Raw genomic sequence first — 20,328 nt, forward strand, 5'->3', positions numbered from 1 at the left:
GTTGTACCTTTGCACGGTCTCTATTTTGAAATGTATCTGAGGTGCCATCTCCAATGTCAACTCCTAGTACTTGTAGCTCACTGCTGGATGGGATTTCAATGATATCCATTGCTTGTACTCTTCTTTTTGAAGCCTTTGGTCCCGGTTTACTCCTGTTTTTTCCTTGTGCAATAGATGGAGTCTCCTCAACAACATCCTCATAAGACTTTGGAGAAATCACACTTGCAGCCAATAGAGGTCATTTTTGAGGGAGTGGTGCGCTCAAATTATGCCCACTTGGGGATGCACTCAATCTGTGATGGCCTGAAATAGAAGGTGCTCTCAATCCTCCATGTGAACTTGTGGGAGCTCTTAATCCATGTGTACTAGAGCCAAATTTTTTAGCTTCAACATGAGAAGATCCCTTTCCTTTTGACTTTGAAGAACCTATTGGTTTGATTGGTGATGTTGCAGTATCTTCTTCATAACCCTCCTCTGTGTGCTCCTTAGAATCACTATTGGAAGTTCCTCGATTGTTTCATCAACCTCCACAATTTGATTTGTCAAGTGATAAAAAAGATCCTGGACACATAAAATACAAAATTGAATCCCTCATAGTATTCAAAAGAAAATTACATCAACACAGAAAATTAAAAATTACATATGGATAGTAACTAACCTTCCCTTCATCTTTGATTTGTTTTGATTGTTCCGCTACAGTGGGTGGAGTAACAGCTTTCAAACAGAACTTCTCCTCCATAACAATACAAATAATAGGATTCTTATTGTTATCAATCCCAAGCATTTTAGCACTTTCCTCATTGCACTCGCTTCTTGCGATATCTTTGATCTTTATTATTGGCTTAAAAACTGATCTTCCAGTGGGAAGTGTCTTTTGAAGCAACAAAGTCATCTCATCCATATCAATGTCAACTTTGATGGTCCATTTTGAATCTATGTTATTGTGTACTTCCGCTATGTCCCATAATTTTTGAATTTACAATGAACCTTCATCAAAAGGAGCAGGAACATCATAAATTTGTTGAAGCTGTTGCATCTCAAGACTTGGATCCTTGGCACTTTTCTTTGGTTCCTTGGTACTTTTCTTTTCCAACCTTACCTTTTGGATCCTAGTGGGAGCATCCTCCGATGTGGGCTTTCCAAAGACACGGATTTCTCCAAGAGTTTATTTGTTCGATATGATACCTACAAAAGACATAAACAATGTCAAAATTTACAATATCATGATGAGAACATCTCAAGTTGAAAAAAACAAAAACTAATACAACAAGCTTGATGGTTTCTAAAAAGACTTTGAGCTTCTAACATAGACAATCTTCATGGAAAAGGATCTCGACATGCTTATTAATGAAACATGATTTTGGCTGGCTTCATAGTAGATAGAAATATTGCTTCCAACTAGAGAAGAAAAAACAAAAAAGGATGAAAAGTAACAACACTACAATTCAAAAACAACAAAATTATGGCAAAATGCCTCTCTCTATCTCTCTCTTAAATTTAATTAAAAACCACTAAGAAACAACTTCGTAATTTCAACAAAAAAACTCTCTGCCTCTCTCCAACAATTCCTCTCTCTCTCTCCTTGTCTCTCTCTCTCCCTCAAACCCTCTCTCTCTCTCCCCTCTCCCTATTTCTCTCTCTCTCTCTCTCTCTCACTCCCTCTTCGTCTCTTCCTCTCCCTCTCTCCCTAATTCCCTCCCTATCTCTCCCTCTCCCTCTCCCTCTCCCTCTCTCCCTAACTCTCTCTCTCCTTCTCTTCCTCTCTCCTTATCTCTCCCCCTCCCTCTCTCGCTAATTCTCTCTCCTCTCCATAGGCTAGAGCCCGTTGATGATATCATTGATTGGGTAAGCGTCGGGTCAATGATATCATCAACGGGCTAGAATCCCATTGATGATATCATCGATCGATCAAGCACCGAGTCGATGATATCATCGACCGAGCTAGCAACCTGTCGATGATATCATCGATCGTGCCAACAGCCCATCGATGATATCATCAACCGAGCAAGATCCCGTCGATGATATCATCAATCAAGAAAGAAGTCAGCTCCCTTCGGTCCAAAAAAGAAAACAGTACCTGAAGGTATCAGCTTGGTTGAGGGTAGGGGGAGAGATGGAGAGCTTAGAGGTGTAGATGGTAGAGGGAGAGATGGAGAGGTTAGAGGGTTAAACATAGAGGGATTGAAAGCTTAGGGGATAGAACATAGAGCAATTTATTTTTAGAATTATTTCTTACTATTTTTAGTAAATAAGATAGACTAGTAATCAAACCAATGTGTTTTCCAAAAAGCAAACATAAAGTAGTTTAAATCATATTCAAGCACACCACCCCCATTTACAAAATATGGTAAATTATATTGAAGCACACCCTAAAATTCGCTTTCATAACCGAATTAAAAATAAAAAACACTTAACCATAAGAAAATTACACATACTTGGTGATTTCTTTGAACTCTTGGGCGTATTCTGGAAATAATGAGAAACGAATGTGGGAATCTCATGTATTTTTCTTTTTAAAAAAATTTCTCTATGCTCAAAACCCTAAACCTAACCTTGACTTTTATGGTCATGCATATAATTTCCACCTTTCATGGCTGCATGGCACTTTTCGAGTGTCCCCTTTAAAGCTTGCCAAAGTTTTGCATGGGAGGTTCGTTCGACACTACGTCTATCTCAATTTCTTCTTCTCATAGTTCCAAGGGCGCTTCCTTTGCTACATTGGATGTATTAGTGGTGGAACCTCTTTTGCGACCTTGGATGTGTCTCCTACTCCTTCACCTAAGCATGATGGTGGACATAGAAGCCCAAGTACTCATATCCATGATGCGCAAGGGATAGTTGAGAGGCATAACACTATAAGACAAAGATGCCCTGATTGACACAAACATTGAGAAACTCCTTTCTAAGATTTGCTTATCTCCCAAATGAGTACCTCCTCGAGGTAGGAGGTCTCGTACACATGGTATACCTAATTCCCTTCCATTTATGGGAGAATTCACCCCCCCCCCCAATCATTGGGTATCGTGACTTCACATGCTTACATACATATTCATATTACAAGCAGCGTCTAAAGAAGAAGGTCTTTAGTATGCTAGCTTAGCCTACCAACTTTTTTTGTGACATTTCAACCACCATAGAGAGACTATGGCAGCCTTTAGCTTCCTTCTTGTCGAACATGCAAGCCACACAAACATCTAACTTGAATGGAGAGTCACAACAACACGTTCGTGACATGATCCGCTACCGCAATTATTGCCTATGTACATACTATCAACAAAATTCATTTAAGGCTATGGACAATCTTCATGCCTAAGATCTTTCTCTTTCCCTTGGCCATATCTATCAATTCTATTAATAAGGATTGCAATGTAAGGAAAATGAACATTCACAACATAAAAAATACAAGACGAAAGATTTCCCTTACAAGATATGCAAATGAACCCTCACAGAGTAAGAAAATAGATAGTCACTCACGAGTGCAAGAATCACAAGCAGAGACTGACAAAAACTCCTCTATCAAGAAATCCAAAACCTATGGCTGCCACTAGAATTGGGATAACAAGATTGAATGGTCCAAAATGAGACTGCTTCACAAAATCTTCATCGTGGAACTCAAAATCATCATCGGGAAAATTCTAATTGCAAGAAGAAAGTCACACAAAGATAAAAGCCTTCAAGCTCAAGAATCCCTCAAACGCAAAGTGGTAGTCAATATATTCTTATCGATCCCCAATTTTCAAGACAAGCCACGCATTTGAATGGATGGGTTTGTGCTTTCTTGGTACCAACCGCTTTCGCCTTGAATTTGCTCCAAAACTTCGACAGTGTTCTCTATAGCTACCTCTTCCTTCAGTGGCAGGTTTACACTTTTTGGATACAAGGAAATGGTTGCAATGATTGTGAGTGGCACTATGTGCTTATGATGTCATCTTAGTGATTATGAGTGTGAATCTTTAACAGTATGAAAATTTCCTTTTATTTAAATATCGGAATATGGTGACTACCGCTTTATGTTCAAGGGCAAGGCTATGGCCAAGTATGGGACATATAAGGTGAGAGACACAACTTATGCTACTTACATGCAGGTCGATTTAACTGATCATGACTATTCCACGACAGTAACTTTACATGTCCCCCATAATTACATTTTCCATCTGAGGGACTGAGCCCGAAGACTTTTATCAAATTGAGGGCCCAACAGTCACCAAGAAAACCCTCCTTGAAGGTGGAACATCTACGGTGACCTTGCGCATTGATGCAACTACTAGCATCATCAAAGGGGAACCGTTTCACATCACTCTATCTCCTGTGCCCGAGAAAACCATCAGTGTATATGTCCCATGGGTAATGCAACAATTACAAAATGGTAGAGTCCCCGTGACTTTTGTTATGGAAACCATCGCCTTTGTGGAAGTGAAGCTTGACCTTGACAACCCTTCATCCATGCAGATAATTGCAGGTGGATGGCCCTAACCCTGAGGACCATGCAATAGTAAGGTCCATTCTCCTTTGCATGTATTGTTGGTGGAGTTTTGTGTTCAAGGTAAAGACAATTGGCTTGTTGTAGTTGTCATGTGTGTAGCGAATCGTCAATTGACTTATCACGCCTAATACAACAGTTAGTTGATGATGGTATTATGATGTACGTGGCTAAAAACATTTCATACATGCGTGCTCAACAATCGCTCAGAATCTTTAACTTCACCATTCTTGTAGCAATTCCAAAGGGGAGGCTTTGTAATAGACTATAGCTATGTTCGTGCACCATTGGGTTACAACCAGAAGGTAAACTGGTGCAAGACATGGTGGTCGCCATGTGGATGATTTTGTCGTGTTAGTTTCGCTAAAAAGTGAAACTTTTATATTGGCATCGAAAGTTCATATGCCCTAATAAAAATAAAATTTTGAAACATTCGTCAAGATTTGAAACTTTTAGGCAATTTTTTAAAGGTTTTCGCTAAGATTTACATATTTTGCTTAGAAATTTAAAAGAAATATATAAAATCAAATTGTCTTGTCGATATCGTGAAACTAAAAAATTTATCTTGATAATCTTTTGCCAATATTTTGTAGTAATATAAAGTATACCTTTAATTAAAACATCCATGCCTGCTCTAACTTTAACCCCATGGGTGTCAACATGAGCTACTAATGTGAAAGCACTCTTTTGCTTATGTTTTCTCTACGGAAGTGAATGGAGTACTACACTTCGTTGACCTGAATGGGCCACATGTGAGCCGTGATCTAGTGCGACCATTTTGCTGAATGTACCAAAGTCCACTAAACATTATTCAAATCCCTTTAGTGAAAGGTCATGTGGAGGTCAAGATACGTGGAGCTTATGTGGATTAAATATTATCCTTGTGATGCTCCTTCACGAAATACTATACCAGTAGAAATGTCACCACCAGGAGCTTGCTACTAGATCACCATCCTTCAAGAGAATTTACCATAAACACCGTCGGCTTTGTGATGGCGTTTGATGTTGGTGCTTAAACACTAAAACTAATTTGAACATGGTCTTTCTTTGCAATAAAAATCTTTGGTTTTGTTGATGAGATGTGATACGCAAATGCAATATCATACTACCTTTAATCACGTGCATGTTAACACATTCACGCACACTCTTCCGAAATTGAGGTGCCTCACACATCGGGCTCTACCAGAAGCACATCAACAAGCCCTTCCAATTCTAGGATTGCAATAGGAAATGTAGGATCTACAGAGAGCAAATGTAATGCTTCGAAGAGAACGCTATAGTAGCTCAGCTCTGGTAGTTCCCAATACATTCCCCACATTTTGGTTAACTATAGGTCGCATTAGCGCCCGCATGCTCCACAACATACAAGGACCAAATGATTTGATAGTTTTATCGAACGAGCGAACTTAACATGCACGAAGATAACCCAATCGTATCCATAAATATGGATGAAGACATTAGCATGAATGCGCACGACCTCACTTGGGACAATGAGTTTATGCATGCAAACAAGGACTGCGGAGATGTGCTCCTTTGCATAGCACGGCTACTGCTAGGACAGACGTGTGACACACTGCTTCGTATTGTGCACAATGATCTGCACGCTACATCTAGCACTACTCAGCTCACATGTTTTGCAAATGGATGGTATTTCATGCCTCCTGCGCAACTCCTCCAGTTCAAGAGCCTTGCTGCATGACTATTGTAGATGTATCACTAAAAAGCCTTCAACGTCTTTCATAGTACTTCATTGGAATGAAGGCGGCCCCCTACAGAGGTGAAGATAGGTACGCATAGTAGAGGCTATCCTCATGCATCGTTCTTGAATGACCATTGCTGTCCCCCCACCATCACTCCATTTCTTCCACTTGCGAAGAAGACATGGTACACTAGTTGGACAAAGGAGCACGAGACAAAGCTCCTTGAGCTACTGCAGAGATTCCCGAACGTTACTACAATGCAAGCAGCAAATCTATACCACAACTAGTATGGACATGGGTGGTACTCCTTACAAGCCATACGCAATAAGATTTAAAGAGTGTGGGCGACAAGCTCTCATACTAGCAACAACCCCAACATACAGCCGCAAGGACATACGAAAAGCACATCACACAGTGCCGCAACAATGCACACCGAGATCAATGACATCAAGGCAATGCAATGTTGCATGCAAGGGCCCATGCAAAAGGAAGAGATCCACCATAGATCCTCAAGGTTGATACTTGAAGAAGGTACAGGATACCCCAAGCTTCCCATGTGCATGTTGCAAAACTCTAGCATTTCATGCGAAGCTACACAAATTAAACACATCCACAAAAGATTTCTTTGACAAAGGAGAGACACCCAGTGAGACATAATCGAATGAGCCCTACATTTTCTTGGCCTGCTTAACCCACATACGAAGAAAAAGGGCAACGAGGTTTTGGTCAAAGAACATGTCCCTAGCAACAAAAACGATGCACGCATCCACGCTAAATAGAATCGAAGGACAACTAGTGGCAATGCAAATCCGTCACAAACTAACATACGAACGCCTACATGGGAGTGTTGTGAACGTGTTCGTAGACATTGATAGGACACAGAAACTATTGTCACAATTCCTTTTGGACAACACGATTGTCATGGTCTCAATTAAACGTAGGCTGTTGTACTCACACAACTACATGAGCGGGCTTGTTCACCCAAACATGACAATGTGCACACTGCGTGAACTACTCCTAACAACGCTTTAGAGGCAAAAGCAGGTGAGAATCAACCCACTTGGGTGGCCCACATATCATCCTTACAAAAAAGTAATGAGTCAAATGGTGCCAACCACGAGCAAGAGTGTGCTTTAGTTCCTGAGAATGAAATGGACACAGATACTCTAGTGCACGGCCCGTACACAAGCTAGCAAGTTACTGACTTCCACGAGAATCCGGTCATAGTGGGCTCCATTGGAAGGATTCCAACCATTGAGCATATTCGAAGATAAGCACTGCGAGGACCTAGTGTTTCTAACATTGTTTTGCAGCCACCCACATGCATCCAACATTCCTGAGCGAACAACCTACCAAAACATTGTGAATTGGGAGTTGACTAATAAGGACAAACAATTTGCTACTTGCATAGAGCAACTTATTTTTTAAGACAATGAAGGTTTTGGTTTAACACGTTCTTTCCTCAATGTGGTTTCGGATGCGCAAGGGGCAGATTAGAGTGAACAACACTACAAGCCAAGGACACCCTAGTTGACAAAAACATCGAGAAACTCATGAAATCTAAGATCGGGTATCGCAACTTCACATGCTTATGTACATCTACATCTTACAAGCAGTGTCTGAACTAGGAGGTGTTTGCAATGGTACACCAACTCGGCCCACCAACTTTTTTTGTGACATTCTCAGCCACACAGAGAGGCTGTGGCAGACTTTAGTTTCTTGCTTGTCAGACATGCAGGCCATGCAAACATGTAACTTGAACAGAGGGGCACAACAAGAAACTTGTGACATGATCTGCTCAGACCCTGCAACAATAGCTTGCTATAACGTCCACAAATTTTGATCCATAAAATGTATGCTCAAGCAAGATGCATCCATATTAGGCTCGATCGTGGACTTCTTCTTTGTCATGGAGTTCTAGAACTGAGGCAGACAACATGATCAATTTGTTGTGGAGCGTTGGCGCACCTACATACGGTTTATCAGAAAACTGTGTCATAGAGACATTCATTGTTAAATACATCACCACATACTTATCACTTCTTGATCTTCCTAACAAAGACATCCAAACACATAGGCACCCAAAAACATATAAGAAATGGGGCACAGCTTGCAGGTTCGGCTTCCCACAACCACCCATGCTAGCCACTCAAATTCTAGAACCTCCATGGAGTTACAAAGATTTGACCTCGTACAAGGTGAAGCTAAAACATATCTCAAAGGTTCTCATGGAACTAACTGCATTAACACTCGATTTTAATGCATTCCTTAGCAAGATCGGGATGTCAATTGATGAGTATATACTTGCATTGTGAAGTGGCATCGTCCAACTGGCCATCTTCTTAAGGAGCGAGCCAGAGGAAATATACACAAACAACTTCAACCCTACGATATCCAAGCCATGGCAAGCAGACACAGACATCCAACTTATCCTAGGTCTAAACGGGGCAACATCGTACTGCACGTCATACATGAGAAAGATCGATAAAGAAACGAGCACCACTGTACGAAACGCTCTAATATCAAGCATGCAAAGTAACACACCCACAAACGAGTGCATCAGGAAGGTTGGCAATGCTTTACTCAATGCTCAGCACAATAGCGCACAGCACTCCCCCTCTCAACGCAAGCAGACAATTCTACTACATCAACACAAGTGACACAAACGAACATACATTGTTGTTCAAAAGACATTCTGAGCTTGAACAAATGGATCCTCGCAATACGAACATGTTCTTCAATGACATTGTCACCAAGTACCTCCATCGTAAACCCGAGTGGGCACGTATGCCTTGCAACTTTACCCAGCAAAAGCATTGTCTCTGCGAACCAAAAGCACGCACGTAACCAAGGCAGAATTATACGATTTAACAACTGCAACAAACTAAAGGACCCCGAAAATCACTACATGGAACTATGCATGATGTATTTACCTTTCATAAAGAAGAAACACTCTTACACATGAAAACAACTATGAGGCTAGAGTGAAGCTCAAAAAATCATCCTGTATCTGGCTTTGATGAAGAGGTGTTGTGTATCTTCTCTTCGAGAGACTCAAAAAAGCAAGGCGCCTGCACTACATGAGAAGCTTTGTTCAGAGTTCATTCTCGAATGGGCTAAGGAGGAGCCTATCACTCCAAGATTAATGGTATCGAGTAGCGAGGGCTCTTCGTGGAACATTGACAGACTAAACGCATCTCGTGAGGGTTGGGGGATGAACCCGCCATTGAAAGGTGAATATGTCAAAAACATGTGCCTGTCCGACCATGTTTCTATCCTCTGAAATTTCTATCTCCCATTAGCAGTGGGTCGTTCACATGATGTTCCGTTCAAATTCAAAAACAAATACCTTTCCTCGCCTGCGTTTTGTGATCATATCAAACACACATGGTCTCATGTCAGCTCCCAATTCTCTGATCCCTGTATCAAATGGGATCAGACAATAAGAGAGGTGGTGCAAGAAGCCATTATGTGGGAACGAAGGGACAAAGCAAGGATGTGGAAGTTTATTAGAAACTGCTTAAGAGCCTCCCCCAATTCAGTCCCACTGACGCGTATATTGCCACGCTGGTTGTTGCAGAGGCTGAGCACAAGATTGCATCCAGAGAACTAAAAAATGCACCAGTAGCTTGTATTCGCAGTAGGCAGCTCTAGTTGAAATTAGGGAATTGCTCGTCACATTTGTTTTTTCAAGCAACCAAAAGAAAAAGGCAGCATGAAACTATAGATAAGATTATTGACCGGGATGGGAAATGTAGACTGAATTCTGGCATATAGCTCAAGTATTTCTCTCGCATTTGAGTGACCTGGTTGGGTCTCATGTAATACAAGATGATGAGTGGCAAAAGGCCATGGAGGATGCTCTAGAAGGATTGCACTCAAGGATCGTAGAACCTCAGAGGAGGAGACTAGATGGTCCTTTTACTGTGGAGGAATTCTGGGAGGCACTATCCAAGATGAAGAAGGATAAAAGTCCCGGATCAGATGGTCTTACAACTGAGTTCTACCTCAGTTTTTGGGATGTGTTGGGTGCAGACTTGGTAGCAATGGCCACTGCCTCGGTGGTGAAGGGTACTCTCTCACTGGATGTCAACACAGGTCTTATTAAGTTGTTTTCAAAAAGGCAAAGTCAGTTGCACGTTGGGGGACTGGCGCCACATCACTATGCTTAACTGATCATACAAGATAATTACTAAGGTACTTGCTCTTAGAATCCAGGAACTTGCAAGTGGTCAATCGAGAGAGCTGGTTTTGTCAAGGCACGTGAGATTTTCTTCGACATCCTAAATATTAGGTCAACCTTCGATTATGCTTCCTTTACAAGGTAGAGGGGGCTAGCACACCCACAACACAGGCCCTTTCTCATCTACACTAGCCTCACTCACTGGGCGGGCACAACCACAAGCAAGGCCCTCTTTCTCTAGGTGACATCAGGAGATGTTGAACTCTAACACCCCCTCTCCGCTCCGCTAAAGACCGCCACAGATACTGTCCAAGAAGCCCTTCTTGGCGCGAACCACCTCAACACGATCAATGGAAACCTGGAACTGCAAGTGCTAGGTACACTCCTCTGGTCTTGTAAAGGTAAACTGGGACATCTGGTACGACACTCCAAGTGCTAGTACTGGTACATGACTCCAACAGAAGGTACTGTAATAATAATCCGACTGATATTGTCACTAGTGCAAGGTCTACTTCCCTGCATGGGTACCTATATCTCAGAGCTAAATAGCCCCCTCTCAAGTCCAAACTAGTCGCTAGATTGAGGAAGTTCAATGCTTCAATGTTCTGCTCACAGATGTTTGCTAATGATATCATGGTTTTCTCCTTCAAGGAACAGCATAGTATAAATGAGTTGAGAGACATCATCTCGTGCTATTGTTCTACTTCGAGATCAACATGTAGCTGGAAGAAATCTTTTGCTATTAGATCATCTGCTGAGAATTTTCCGGACTGGGTCAAAACCATGCCGATACAATGGATTAATCCTAGGCAGATTATAGGGTATTTAGGGGCTTCGTTGGGGATTGGGGCTACCTTGAAGCAACGTTTCACATGGTTTAAGGACCGGATTAAGGATAAGCTCAGAAGTTGGCATGGGCTACCATTAGCGTTCCAGTGCTTATCATTAAACATGCATTATCTGCTACAACTTACGTAGCCTCAATCTAGCTCTTTAGACACAATCAATGGCAAAAGATTGAAAGAATTTCTTGCGCTTTTTTGTGGGCAAAGGAGAATGGCAAGCACAGGATGCATTTTGTACCTTAGGTCGACCTCAAATCCCCAAAACAGCAAGGGTCTTGAGATCCCTGATGTGGCAGTTAAAAATCCCTCTGATTAGTAAGTGGCTTCCCCGTGTGTTTGAGAAGACAGATACCGTGGATTGAGGTAACGCGGTGGTTCATTGAGAATGGGTTGAGCCCTAAGGTTGGGCTGTGGAAGGGGTTCCCTTGGTATGCTAGATTATTCTCTGAATTTCCTATACGGGTTAGAGGTTCAGATTTGATTACTGGTTTGGTTTCTGCCTTGAAGATTGTGATAAATAAATGTACTTGGAAAACATCAGGAAGCCTCAAAGGGGATGCTGGGTTATGTGAACGCATTTGGTGAGTAAATATGTTACTTACAATGGATCCTCGCTGGCGCATTTAAATATGAAGATTGCTCGCAATATCTTCAAGATGGAGCTAGTATTTTGGCAGCAAATTTGGGACCCGAGAAGGGGTGACTGGCTCCTGTTGGTTGATATCAGCTACAGTCCAAGAGACCGCTTGCACATGCTGCTCTCAAAATTTCTTGAGAATTGGCCTACCAATTGTATAGAGGCACCCGAAATGCAACTGAGGCAGTGATACTTAGGGAAAACCCTGTTAAGGAAGGTTTCTGCAAAACTGTCTATAGATGCCTATTCCAAAACCACCTACCAATTTGGCACTTGAATAAGAAGTCGGGGTTTCGTCGTCTGCATAGTAGATTTAAAGAGACATGGCAAACCTATTGTGTGGGCAGGTATAGCTTTATCCTCTGGAAGATTCTAAATCAATGGTTAGCTATCAAGTACAAGTTAGCCAAAAAGTTTCAAGTTTCTCCTGTGTGCGCCTTGTGTGGGAATGCCTTCGAATCTGTGATGCATATGCTATGACAATGCCCGATTGTGAGGGAAATTTGGAAGAACGTTGAGAGAGCAATCAGGGCTGCTACTTTGATGATGAAATTCTCTATTGGAAGTAACTCTAAGCTTATAGTTTTGGGCGACATGGCAAGGCTTCCGTCAATTTAAAAGCTTGCTGGCCTCTCATCAGAGGTGTTGTCTACTGGTCTATCTGGATTGTCAAGAACCAAGTAGTTTTTAGAAAGGACTCTAACCTGAGTCTTGGTGAGGGTTTGATACTTGGAACGGTTAAGTCTTCGTTGCTTAGCCTTACTACTGCAAAGTAAATATCTGGAAGGTCAATGCTTGGCTGACACAGCTTCATGCTTGAACTGACTCCGTTGTAGTGCTCTTTACTCTTTGAGTATAGACCTAGGGTTCTTCCCACAAGTTGGCCATCTTTTGTAGGGTTTTTTTTTGGGGGGATCCCCCCTTCTCTGTAAATACTATTCAGTTGGTTTTTTATTTAAGAAAACTTCCAGCTTGCCCTTCCAACGCGATGTAGGTGATATCGAAAAAGCTCTATTTAATCGCCATACATACTGTCAAGAAAGCATTATTTGTTGCAAGCAATTTGGTCCAAGGCTTTCGCAAGCCGTCTCACATCCACCTATCCAGCTTCATGCTTTGATTTACCATAATGATGACCATTTTTTGTTGTTGGGTCTTGCTCTACTGAGGAAGACCTTGAAACCTATATATTATCGATTGCACAAAACTTCTTCCTTCCTGCAAACGCACCCACCTCATGTCCCTTGGTAACTTGTCTTCATTACCCACTAGTAGAGGTGTCTATTCTTCTAGTAGCTACTTGCAGCAAGGCAGTTCTATGCTTGCTCCAACCTCTGTTGGAGGTCCTATGGTTGGCTAGAGTGTAGGTCAAAAATCAAGGTCAAGAGTTGTGTATCCGTTAAGGCAACGAGTGACATATAGTACCTTTTCTACATACTCAGAAAGCAACCCTATCTGTGCTGCACAAGAAGCTTTGTTCAAAGTACAAGGCCTAGAAGGAATGAAACTTTGAACTATTCGCAACAGTGTGATACACAGTTTGGAATCTCGCAATAGTCCAATCCAAGAGATCTCATCTTGCTTGAATAACTCCATCACTAAATTGAGAGCTCATGATTGAGGGCTCCATCACTAAATTGAGAGCTCATGATTGTGATCTCCTGTATAAGACCGTCCATTGTATATTTACTTAAGGCAATTCAAGACTTGGTCTTGAGAAGGGAGCAAGCAAGACACAAAATATAGAGCAGGCTTACTCGTTATCAAATCCCACAGTCGACTTCCAAAATGAAAAGAGGCATGCATGCTTGTAAAGTCCTTGCAAAGGCTGGGGAAGTCCTATCAGTTAGCTTTAAAGAATTGCGACCCAAATGTAAAAATGTGTTGTCAAACCTTCCTCAACCCTTATGTACGCAATCAAACTTCTTGCTACCTATGCCTTGTTTGCAGATATTCATGGATAGTACAGTCACTATGATTGAAAGTAAACGACCTACTTATCCCACGTTGGAATTTCTGACATTTTTGGAGGGGCATGTGGTTTGGTAAAGATGTCTACAACTTTCTCTTTGCTATCACAGAGTAACACTCTTTCTGCAATGAAATTTACATTTGTTTAAAAACAAGCGCACATCCAAATACTAATAAAACCAAAAGGATTGGAGATGAACTTTTCACCTCAACAAATCGCTATCAAACTACAACTAGGGAGCAAAAGAGAGCCCAATATCTGACTCTCAAAACCGCAGATAGAGACAAACGATAGGATGAACACAAACAATACTATGAACCAAGCTACAATAATCTGTAGCCAAGCTACTACTTAACTGATACAAATCACAATTGGCAACACCAGCAATCCAAAGAAAACACTAATGATGGCAACCACCACACATATCCTGAACACTATACAACCTCAAACAAATCGAGAGAAACTATCCATGATTTAGAAATAAGAGAGACGCTAATTTGTAGGAGATGACATCCAATGAAGTCAGCGTCTCAAATCGGACCTTGAGGTTCAAGCATTCCAATGTCAAATAGTAAAGCATTGAATACATCTAGTGGAATGCCTTCATAATACCATATCCACCTCACCCACAAATAGTTTCTACGTATATGTAAGTACATGTATCTATACAGATCTCATCTACTAATATCAATGATTGATGAAGTCTTATCCAAAAGTTACTGCATTGAATGATAGCATAGTTCTCTCATCTACGAATGTCAATGATAGTAAGAGTATCACATATCTTCTACAAAATGCAATTAATAGCATATCCTCAATTGCACTTCTTATTATTTAATAATAACCATCGAACACATTAGATCTTCCAACTTACCCCAAACAGAAATGAAAGCAAAGCATATTATCCTTACGTCCCAATGCAACATAAAGTTACGCACTTTCCAACACACAGATAGGAGAACCTTCAATGGCTTCTTCGACAACACAGTTTGAAATAAACATCATGCAGCAATAATTGCTAAATTTTAGGTACAAGATCGTGTAGCCCTAGCAAGAACAAATATGACGCTTAATTCAATACATTTATACTCGAAATTTGCAATTGTTACTATTTAATCATTACCATTGAACACATTAGATCTTCCAAAGTTATCCAAACCTGAAATGAAAGCAAAACATATTATCCTTACATCCCAACCCAATATAAAGTTACACACTTTCCAACACGCAACTAGGAGAAGCTGTAGACAATAGACTTTGAAATAAGCATCATGCAGCAATACTAGCTAAATTTTCGGTACAAGATCTGGTAGCCCTAGAAGAACAAATTGGACGCTTAATTCAATAAATTCAATATTTACCATCGAACACATTAGATCTTCCAACTTAGCCAAACCTAAAATGAAAGCAAAGCATATTATCCTTACGTCCCAACGCAATATAAAGTTACACACTTTGCAACACTTCAACAACAAAATTTAAAATAAAAATCATGCAGCAATAATTGCGAAATTTTAGGTACAAGATCGTGTAGCCCTATCAAGAACAAATATGACGTTTAATTCAATACAGTTATACTCAAAATTTGCAATTCTTACTATTTAATCATTACCATTGAACACATTAGATCTTCCAAGTTAACCAAACCTGAAATGAAAGCAAGACATATTATCCTTACGTCCCAACACCATATAAAGTTACACACTTTCCAGCACGCGACTAGGAGCACCTTTAATGGCTTCTTAGACAACAAAGTTTGAAATAAGCATCATGCAGCATATAATAGCTAAATTTTAAGTACAAGATCGTGTAGCCCTAGCAAGAAAAAATTGGACACTTATTTCAGTAAATTTATCCTCCCCCAAAAAAACCTAATTTACCCCCCCCCAAAAAAAAAAACACACACACACACTATAATCACATGCTATTTGAAAATCATGATCACTACTGTTTGCTCATGAATCAAACTTTCTAGATCAACCAATATGTTTCACTAGGAAGAAAATGGCTACAATAAAATGTGTTTCCAATACGCTTGACCATGTCCTGAAATAGGTCCACACTTTTCCTTTGCTTAAAATCATAGTTCTGGTTGTCCAGACTCAACCAGTCATTCCTGCTGTGCAAGTGCACTTGCAAACGTGCATTTTAAACATATGCATCTACATGCACATGCACAACTACACATGAACACAATGGACGTTGCACATAAACATGCCTGTGATGACCAACAATGCACCACAGAAACCCTCTCTCCCGCCCCTCAAAAGCACATGCACACACATGAAAATGCACGAACAGAGAAAGAGAGAGAGAGAGAGAGAGAGAGAGAGAGAGAGAGAGAGAGAGATCCATGCAGCACTACACATAAGAACTGCCACCATTGGATAAGGCTAACAGAAACTTCACCACAAAAAAGCAATTAATAAACAAACATAAATCCCTCCATGAGCCACTCCTTACAACAGCATCTACAGCACCTAAGAAAACATGAATGCACTTAGCTGAGTGAATTATCGATCTATACTAGCAACTTTTCAACATACAAAACCACATTAAGACATTTAATGATCGTAAATGCTGATGGTAAAATTTGGGATGAATCCGTGGCTAGAACTCTCCTAGACCTTGCCTGTTGTCATAGTGAACGTTTTGATGCTTTTAAAATACAACACATCAACACTTCAACATGCATCACAGCTGCTTGATGTTGCCTTTTGTAAAAGAGAATGTAGAACAAGATCAAGGTGGTGCCATGCCTTCAAGAAATATGTCAGCAGATTCAATGGAACAAAAAATTCAAAACAGTTGATGACTTCAAAACTAACTCCATGACACAGCATCTTACATAGCATCAATTTCCCATTACAAGGTGTGCACCAAAGGGAAAGTGCAGAATCAAGAAGAATAAGGGAAGTCTTCCTGGAAATTGTGGCATCATGTACACATGACCAAGGTACCAAATTAACAGGGGGGGGGGGGGGGGGGGGGGCATTTTGTGCTATGCTTCTTAGCACCATTAATTCCAAGAAAGCCCTGCAAAACCCAAGACAGGAAGGCCTCATTTTGTGCCCTCCAAAAAGAAATTATTATAAGATTGCCAGAGAAGATGTATCCACTGCCAATATAAGCACACATAGGAAAATGTTGCAAGTCCAGAAATAATATCCATGCACTTCAGAGTTCAAGCTTAAGCGGAGCTTTGAAAGTTTTAACCATTTCATGCTTGTTATCAGCATTTAGTAGTCCGCTCAGCAGATGGCAATAAATACTTGCAATAGATCCATTATGCATACAGCTTAGAATATAGGCAGGATGATCTTCCACTAAATCATATCAGCAGGAAAATAGAGTAGTAATACAAGCCGACGGCACAAAATAATGCACATTAAACCACTTGTCTGATTTACACATACAGATACCTCTGATACCTACACGAACCAATTACAAGAACATTTGTTATCCTCCTTTGCTATTTGCCATCCCATTTTCTGTGAGATGCTCAACAAACTCATCTATCAAGTAGGGCCAAGCACCCTCAGCATCATAATTGGAAAGAGATGGATCAATAGACTGCATAAAAATGATGACCGAAAGCATTAAGTCTGCAAACAGCCTTTCACCAGCAAGAAACCAGAGACTTGAATAATCAATAAATACACAAACTACCTTTTCCAAATCACTTACAGTTGAGAACTCCAGGAGTTGAGACCACGTGTCTTTTGAAATGGCTTTATTGTGTTTTGCCTACACATAATGGTAAGAATGAATGTCGAAAGTCAGTTTCAAGCATCGCCTATTTTCTTACAGACAATGTTAGCTATGCGATATTCTTCATTCCCTATAGCCTGCCAGCAGCCCTGAGACCATAGAATACAAACCGATTACCGAACAATTTTAGGCATAGAATGAGAAAGAGTAAAGCTGAGGACAACACATCATGCAAAAAACCGTGAAGCACATAAAAAGGTAATGTCCAGCTCATGCAAAAAACTGTGAAGCACATAAAAGATAAGGTCCAGCACATGTAGAAGAAAATGGCATTACATAGGGGATGATCATATCAAAAGATGCCAATAAAAGTTCAATCTTTTGGTACAAACTAGGGATCATAAATCCAAAATGCAGGGAAAAGAACAGCACACTAGAACAATAATCATATAGAGAATGGGCTATATTACCTCACAACACAGGAAGGTCCTAGAAAAGAGATACTCCAAAAGCAAACTCTCCTCACTCCCATCAAAGATGAAATACCAAGGGAAGTATTATGTATATGAGGTTCAAAAGGAAGAAATGCCAAAGGAGAGGCCAGGGCACAGCAAACAGTATATTAATTAGAGAAAATTGCTAAATAGAGGAGGAAATTGAGAGCTAGCACTAGAATTGCTAGGAGGTGTTTTAGCTGCACCACCCCGACCTTCAGCCTGTAACCCTCCCACAGAAGATCTACACGGAACAATTGGATACCAAGAGAAGCAGATTCGTCCTTGCAATGTTCCACACAGCTGCATGGAAGGTTACTAGCCTACATCATGACGACAAACCGATCAACTCCTTGCACACCGCAGCCCCCCCTCAATTTTTCAACACTCCAATACAAAATAGTATGTTGAGAAAAATAGACAGGGCAATCGAGAAATGTTCTTTATCACCATCAGGTAAGGGCCGTGACTCGGGAAGGAAAAGGTTAGCAATGTTTTCCTTTAAAATCATATTGATTCCCTCAGAAGTTACCACACAGTATTAACAAAAGGACAATCGGATCAACAAATCACGCTAATGAAAGACTAGTATGCAAATTACAGTACAAGTTCCCAGCAACGTGGCTTAATAAACTGGCATGAGAGTTCGAGAAAGAATATTCACAAAGATTAATAGTCCCATTCTAGTATCTCCCAGACTTATGAGCATGCTATATGAAGACTCAAACAAACCTGCAGAAACTGACACCATTGGTCAACAAATGGCCATTGACGCTCAGCAAACAACAATTGCCACATTCCAATGGCTGTTTCCAGAGCTAGAGATTTTTGACCCTGCAAAATAATTATAGGTCAACAGTAACCATTACAAATTATAGTAACAAAAACTTTCACCTCAGTACAAGCATTATAACTTAACAGCTTTGCTTCAATTCTGGGATAATGACGAGGACAAGATCATGGCTGCTGAATTATTTCTGGGCTTCATCCAAGGATAGTGTGAACTTGAAGCTAATTATTGCTCAAGTAAGCTTGTTATAGTGTCAGGAAATTGGATGCAATGGACAAGGCAATAGGTGATCTTGAGATGCCAGCAAGGAGAAGTAAGCTTTGACCAGAGAACCCTCTGGGAACTCACTTTTGCCACTTTCCATCATTGAGCATACCGTTTATTTTCTTTAAGAAAAATGGATTTGCTCCAGCGCAGACACTTCCAATGCATATATTTTATGTTCATCATTTCTACCGTAAGTCTACTAAAGTCTTCAAACACCATTGAGGTACCTTCTTCTCTAATGGAGGTGCCCCAGGCACATGCCCAAACTCATCCTCTAAAAACACAACATATTGCAGTTTCAATCTCATGATAGTCAGTCATAAGGTTGAAAACCATAAACTCCATCATTCATAGCAGGGACTAGCTACTATGTCACGAGGACGTGAAAAGCGATTGAAAGTATATTCGTAACTCAACCTACGCTTAACCCAGGGTTAACCATGGTTAAGTGTTGTAATGGTTTGACTGTGAGGGACTGGCTAGAGGAAGTGCACACTTCCTAGAAGTTCCTAAGAGCAAAGTCTAGGTGCACCACTAGGTCCTAGGGGCAAGGCAAAGGCTTTAAACGAGGGGTCTAAAAGTTGGGCCCAAGGACAACCAATGTTGTCCTTCGTATGGGGGTTAGCACTTTAATGAAGGGGCAAATGGCAAGGAGGAGGTGCCATTTGTCATGCATGTGTATGCATGCCCTTCCCCCACCTTCCATCTCTCTCCCCCGTTTTAAGTTTGTTTTGACTGTTCCAAGGCTAGTACGCACTTCTAGGAAGTGCCAAAAGTCATTTCTAAACTTTTTGAAAACTTTCGTACGGACGTATAGACATGTTCAGCTGCCTCCAACGGGTGCCCAGGGTTGTCTTTTGCTGTGTTGGACCTTTGTGCACATGTTTCTGGCTGCGTGGTGGCTTCTGGAGCTGTTCTGGACCAGTGTAGGTTGCAGGAAGAACTTTCCCTACTGCTTTTGGCACCCTCTCTTAGGAGGACTCATGCAGAGATCCTGAGGCAATCATTTTGGGACAAATCTATGAACCATCTTTCCTCTACAGCTCTTTCTTGTTCACCCTCCACTCTCTACCTTCATTTCTCTCTTCTCCTCATTGATGGAAGACACCTGCACCCTGCGGGGAGCCTGGACAGAGGATAGGTGCGAGGAGGGAGCTCGCCCCTCTGCCACAGACAGCCGAAGTTGGTTCCAAGTTCTGTTTTTCCTTGTTCTTTCTTGCTTTGCAACATTTTGCAGTGCATGCGTGTT

At 41.0% G+C, this 20,328-nt stretch overlaps 1 protein-coding gene across 4 annotated transcripts in view; it reads right to left on the reverse strand.

Moving 5' to 3' along the window:
- Positions 1-16,367: 16,367 nt before the first annotated feature.
- Positions 16,368-20,328, reverse strand: part of LOC147880760 (defective in cullin neddylation protein) — a 122,633-nt gene continuing 118,672 nt past the window's right edge. For 2 of the 4 annotated variants that reach the window (XM_087371203.1, XM_087371200.1), the window contains 3 exons: positions 18,755-18,856; positions 17,505-17,564; positions 16,969-17,390 (listed from right to left, as the gene is read on the reverse strand). In XM_087371203.1, the coding sequence (XP_087227329.1) occupies positions 17,277-17,390; positions 17,505-17,564; positions 18,755-18,856 (276 nt within the window). In that variant the 3' untranslated portion in view covers positions 16,969-17,276. Of the gene's footprint in view, positions 16,854-16,968; positions 17,391-17,504; positions 17,565-18,754; positions 18,857-20,328 lie in introns of those variants that run through there. The other 2 variants (XM_087371201.1, XM_087371202.1) reach the window with 2 other exon arrangements.

This window comes from Dipteris shenzhenensis, chromosome 32, assembly GCF_047967505.1.
Source record: "Dipteris shenzhenensis isolate YYH24624 ecotype China chromosome 32, Dip_SZ_1.0, whole genome shotgun sequence".
Lineage (NCBI taxonomy): Eukaryota > Viridiplantae > Streptophyta > Polypodiopsida > Gleicheniales > Dipteridaceae > Dipteris > Dipteris shenzhenensis.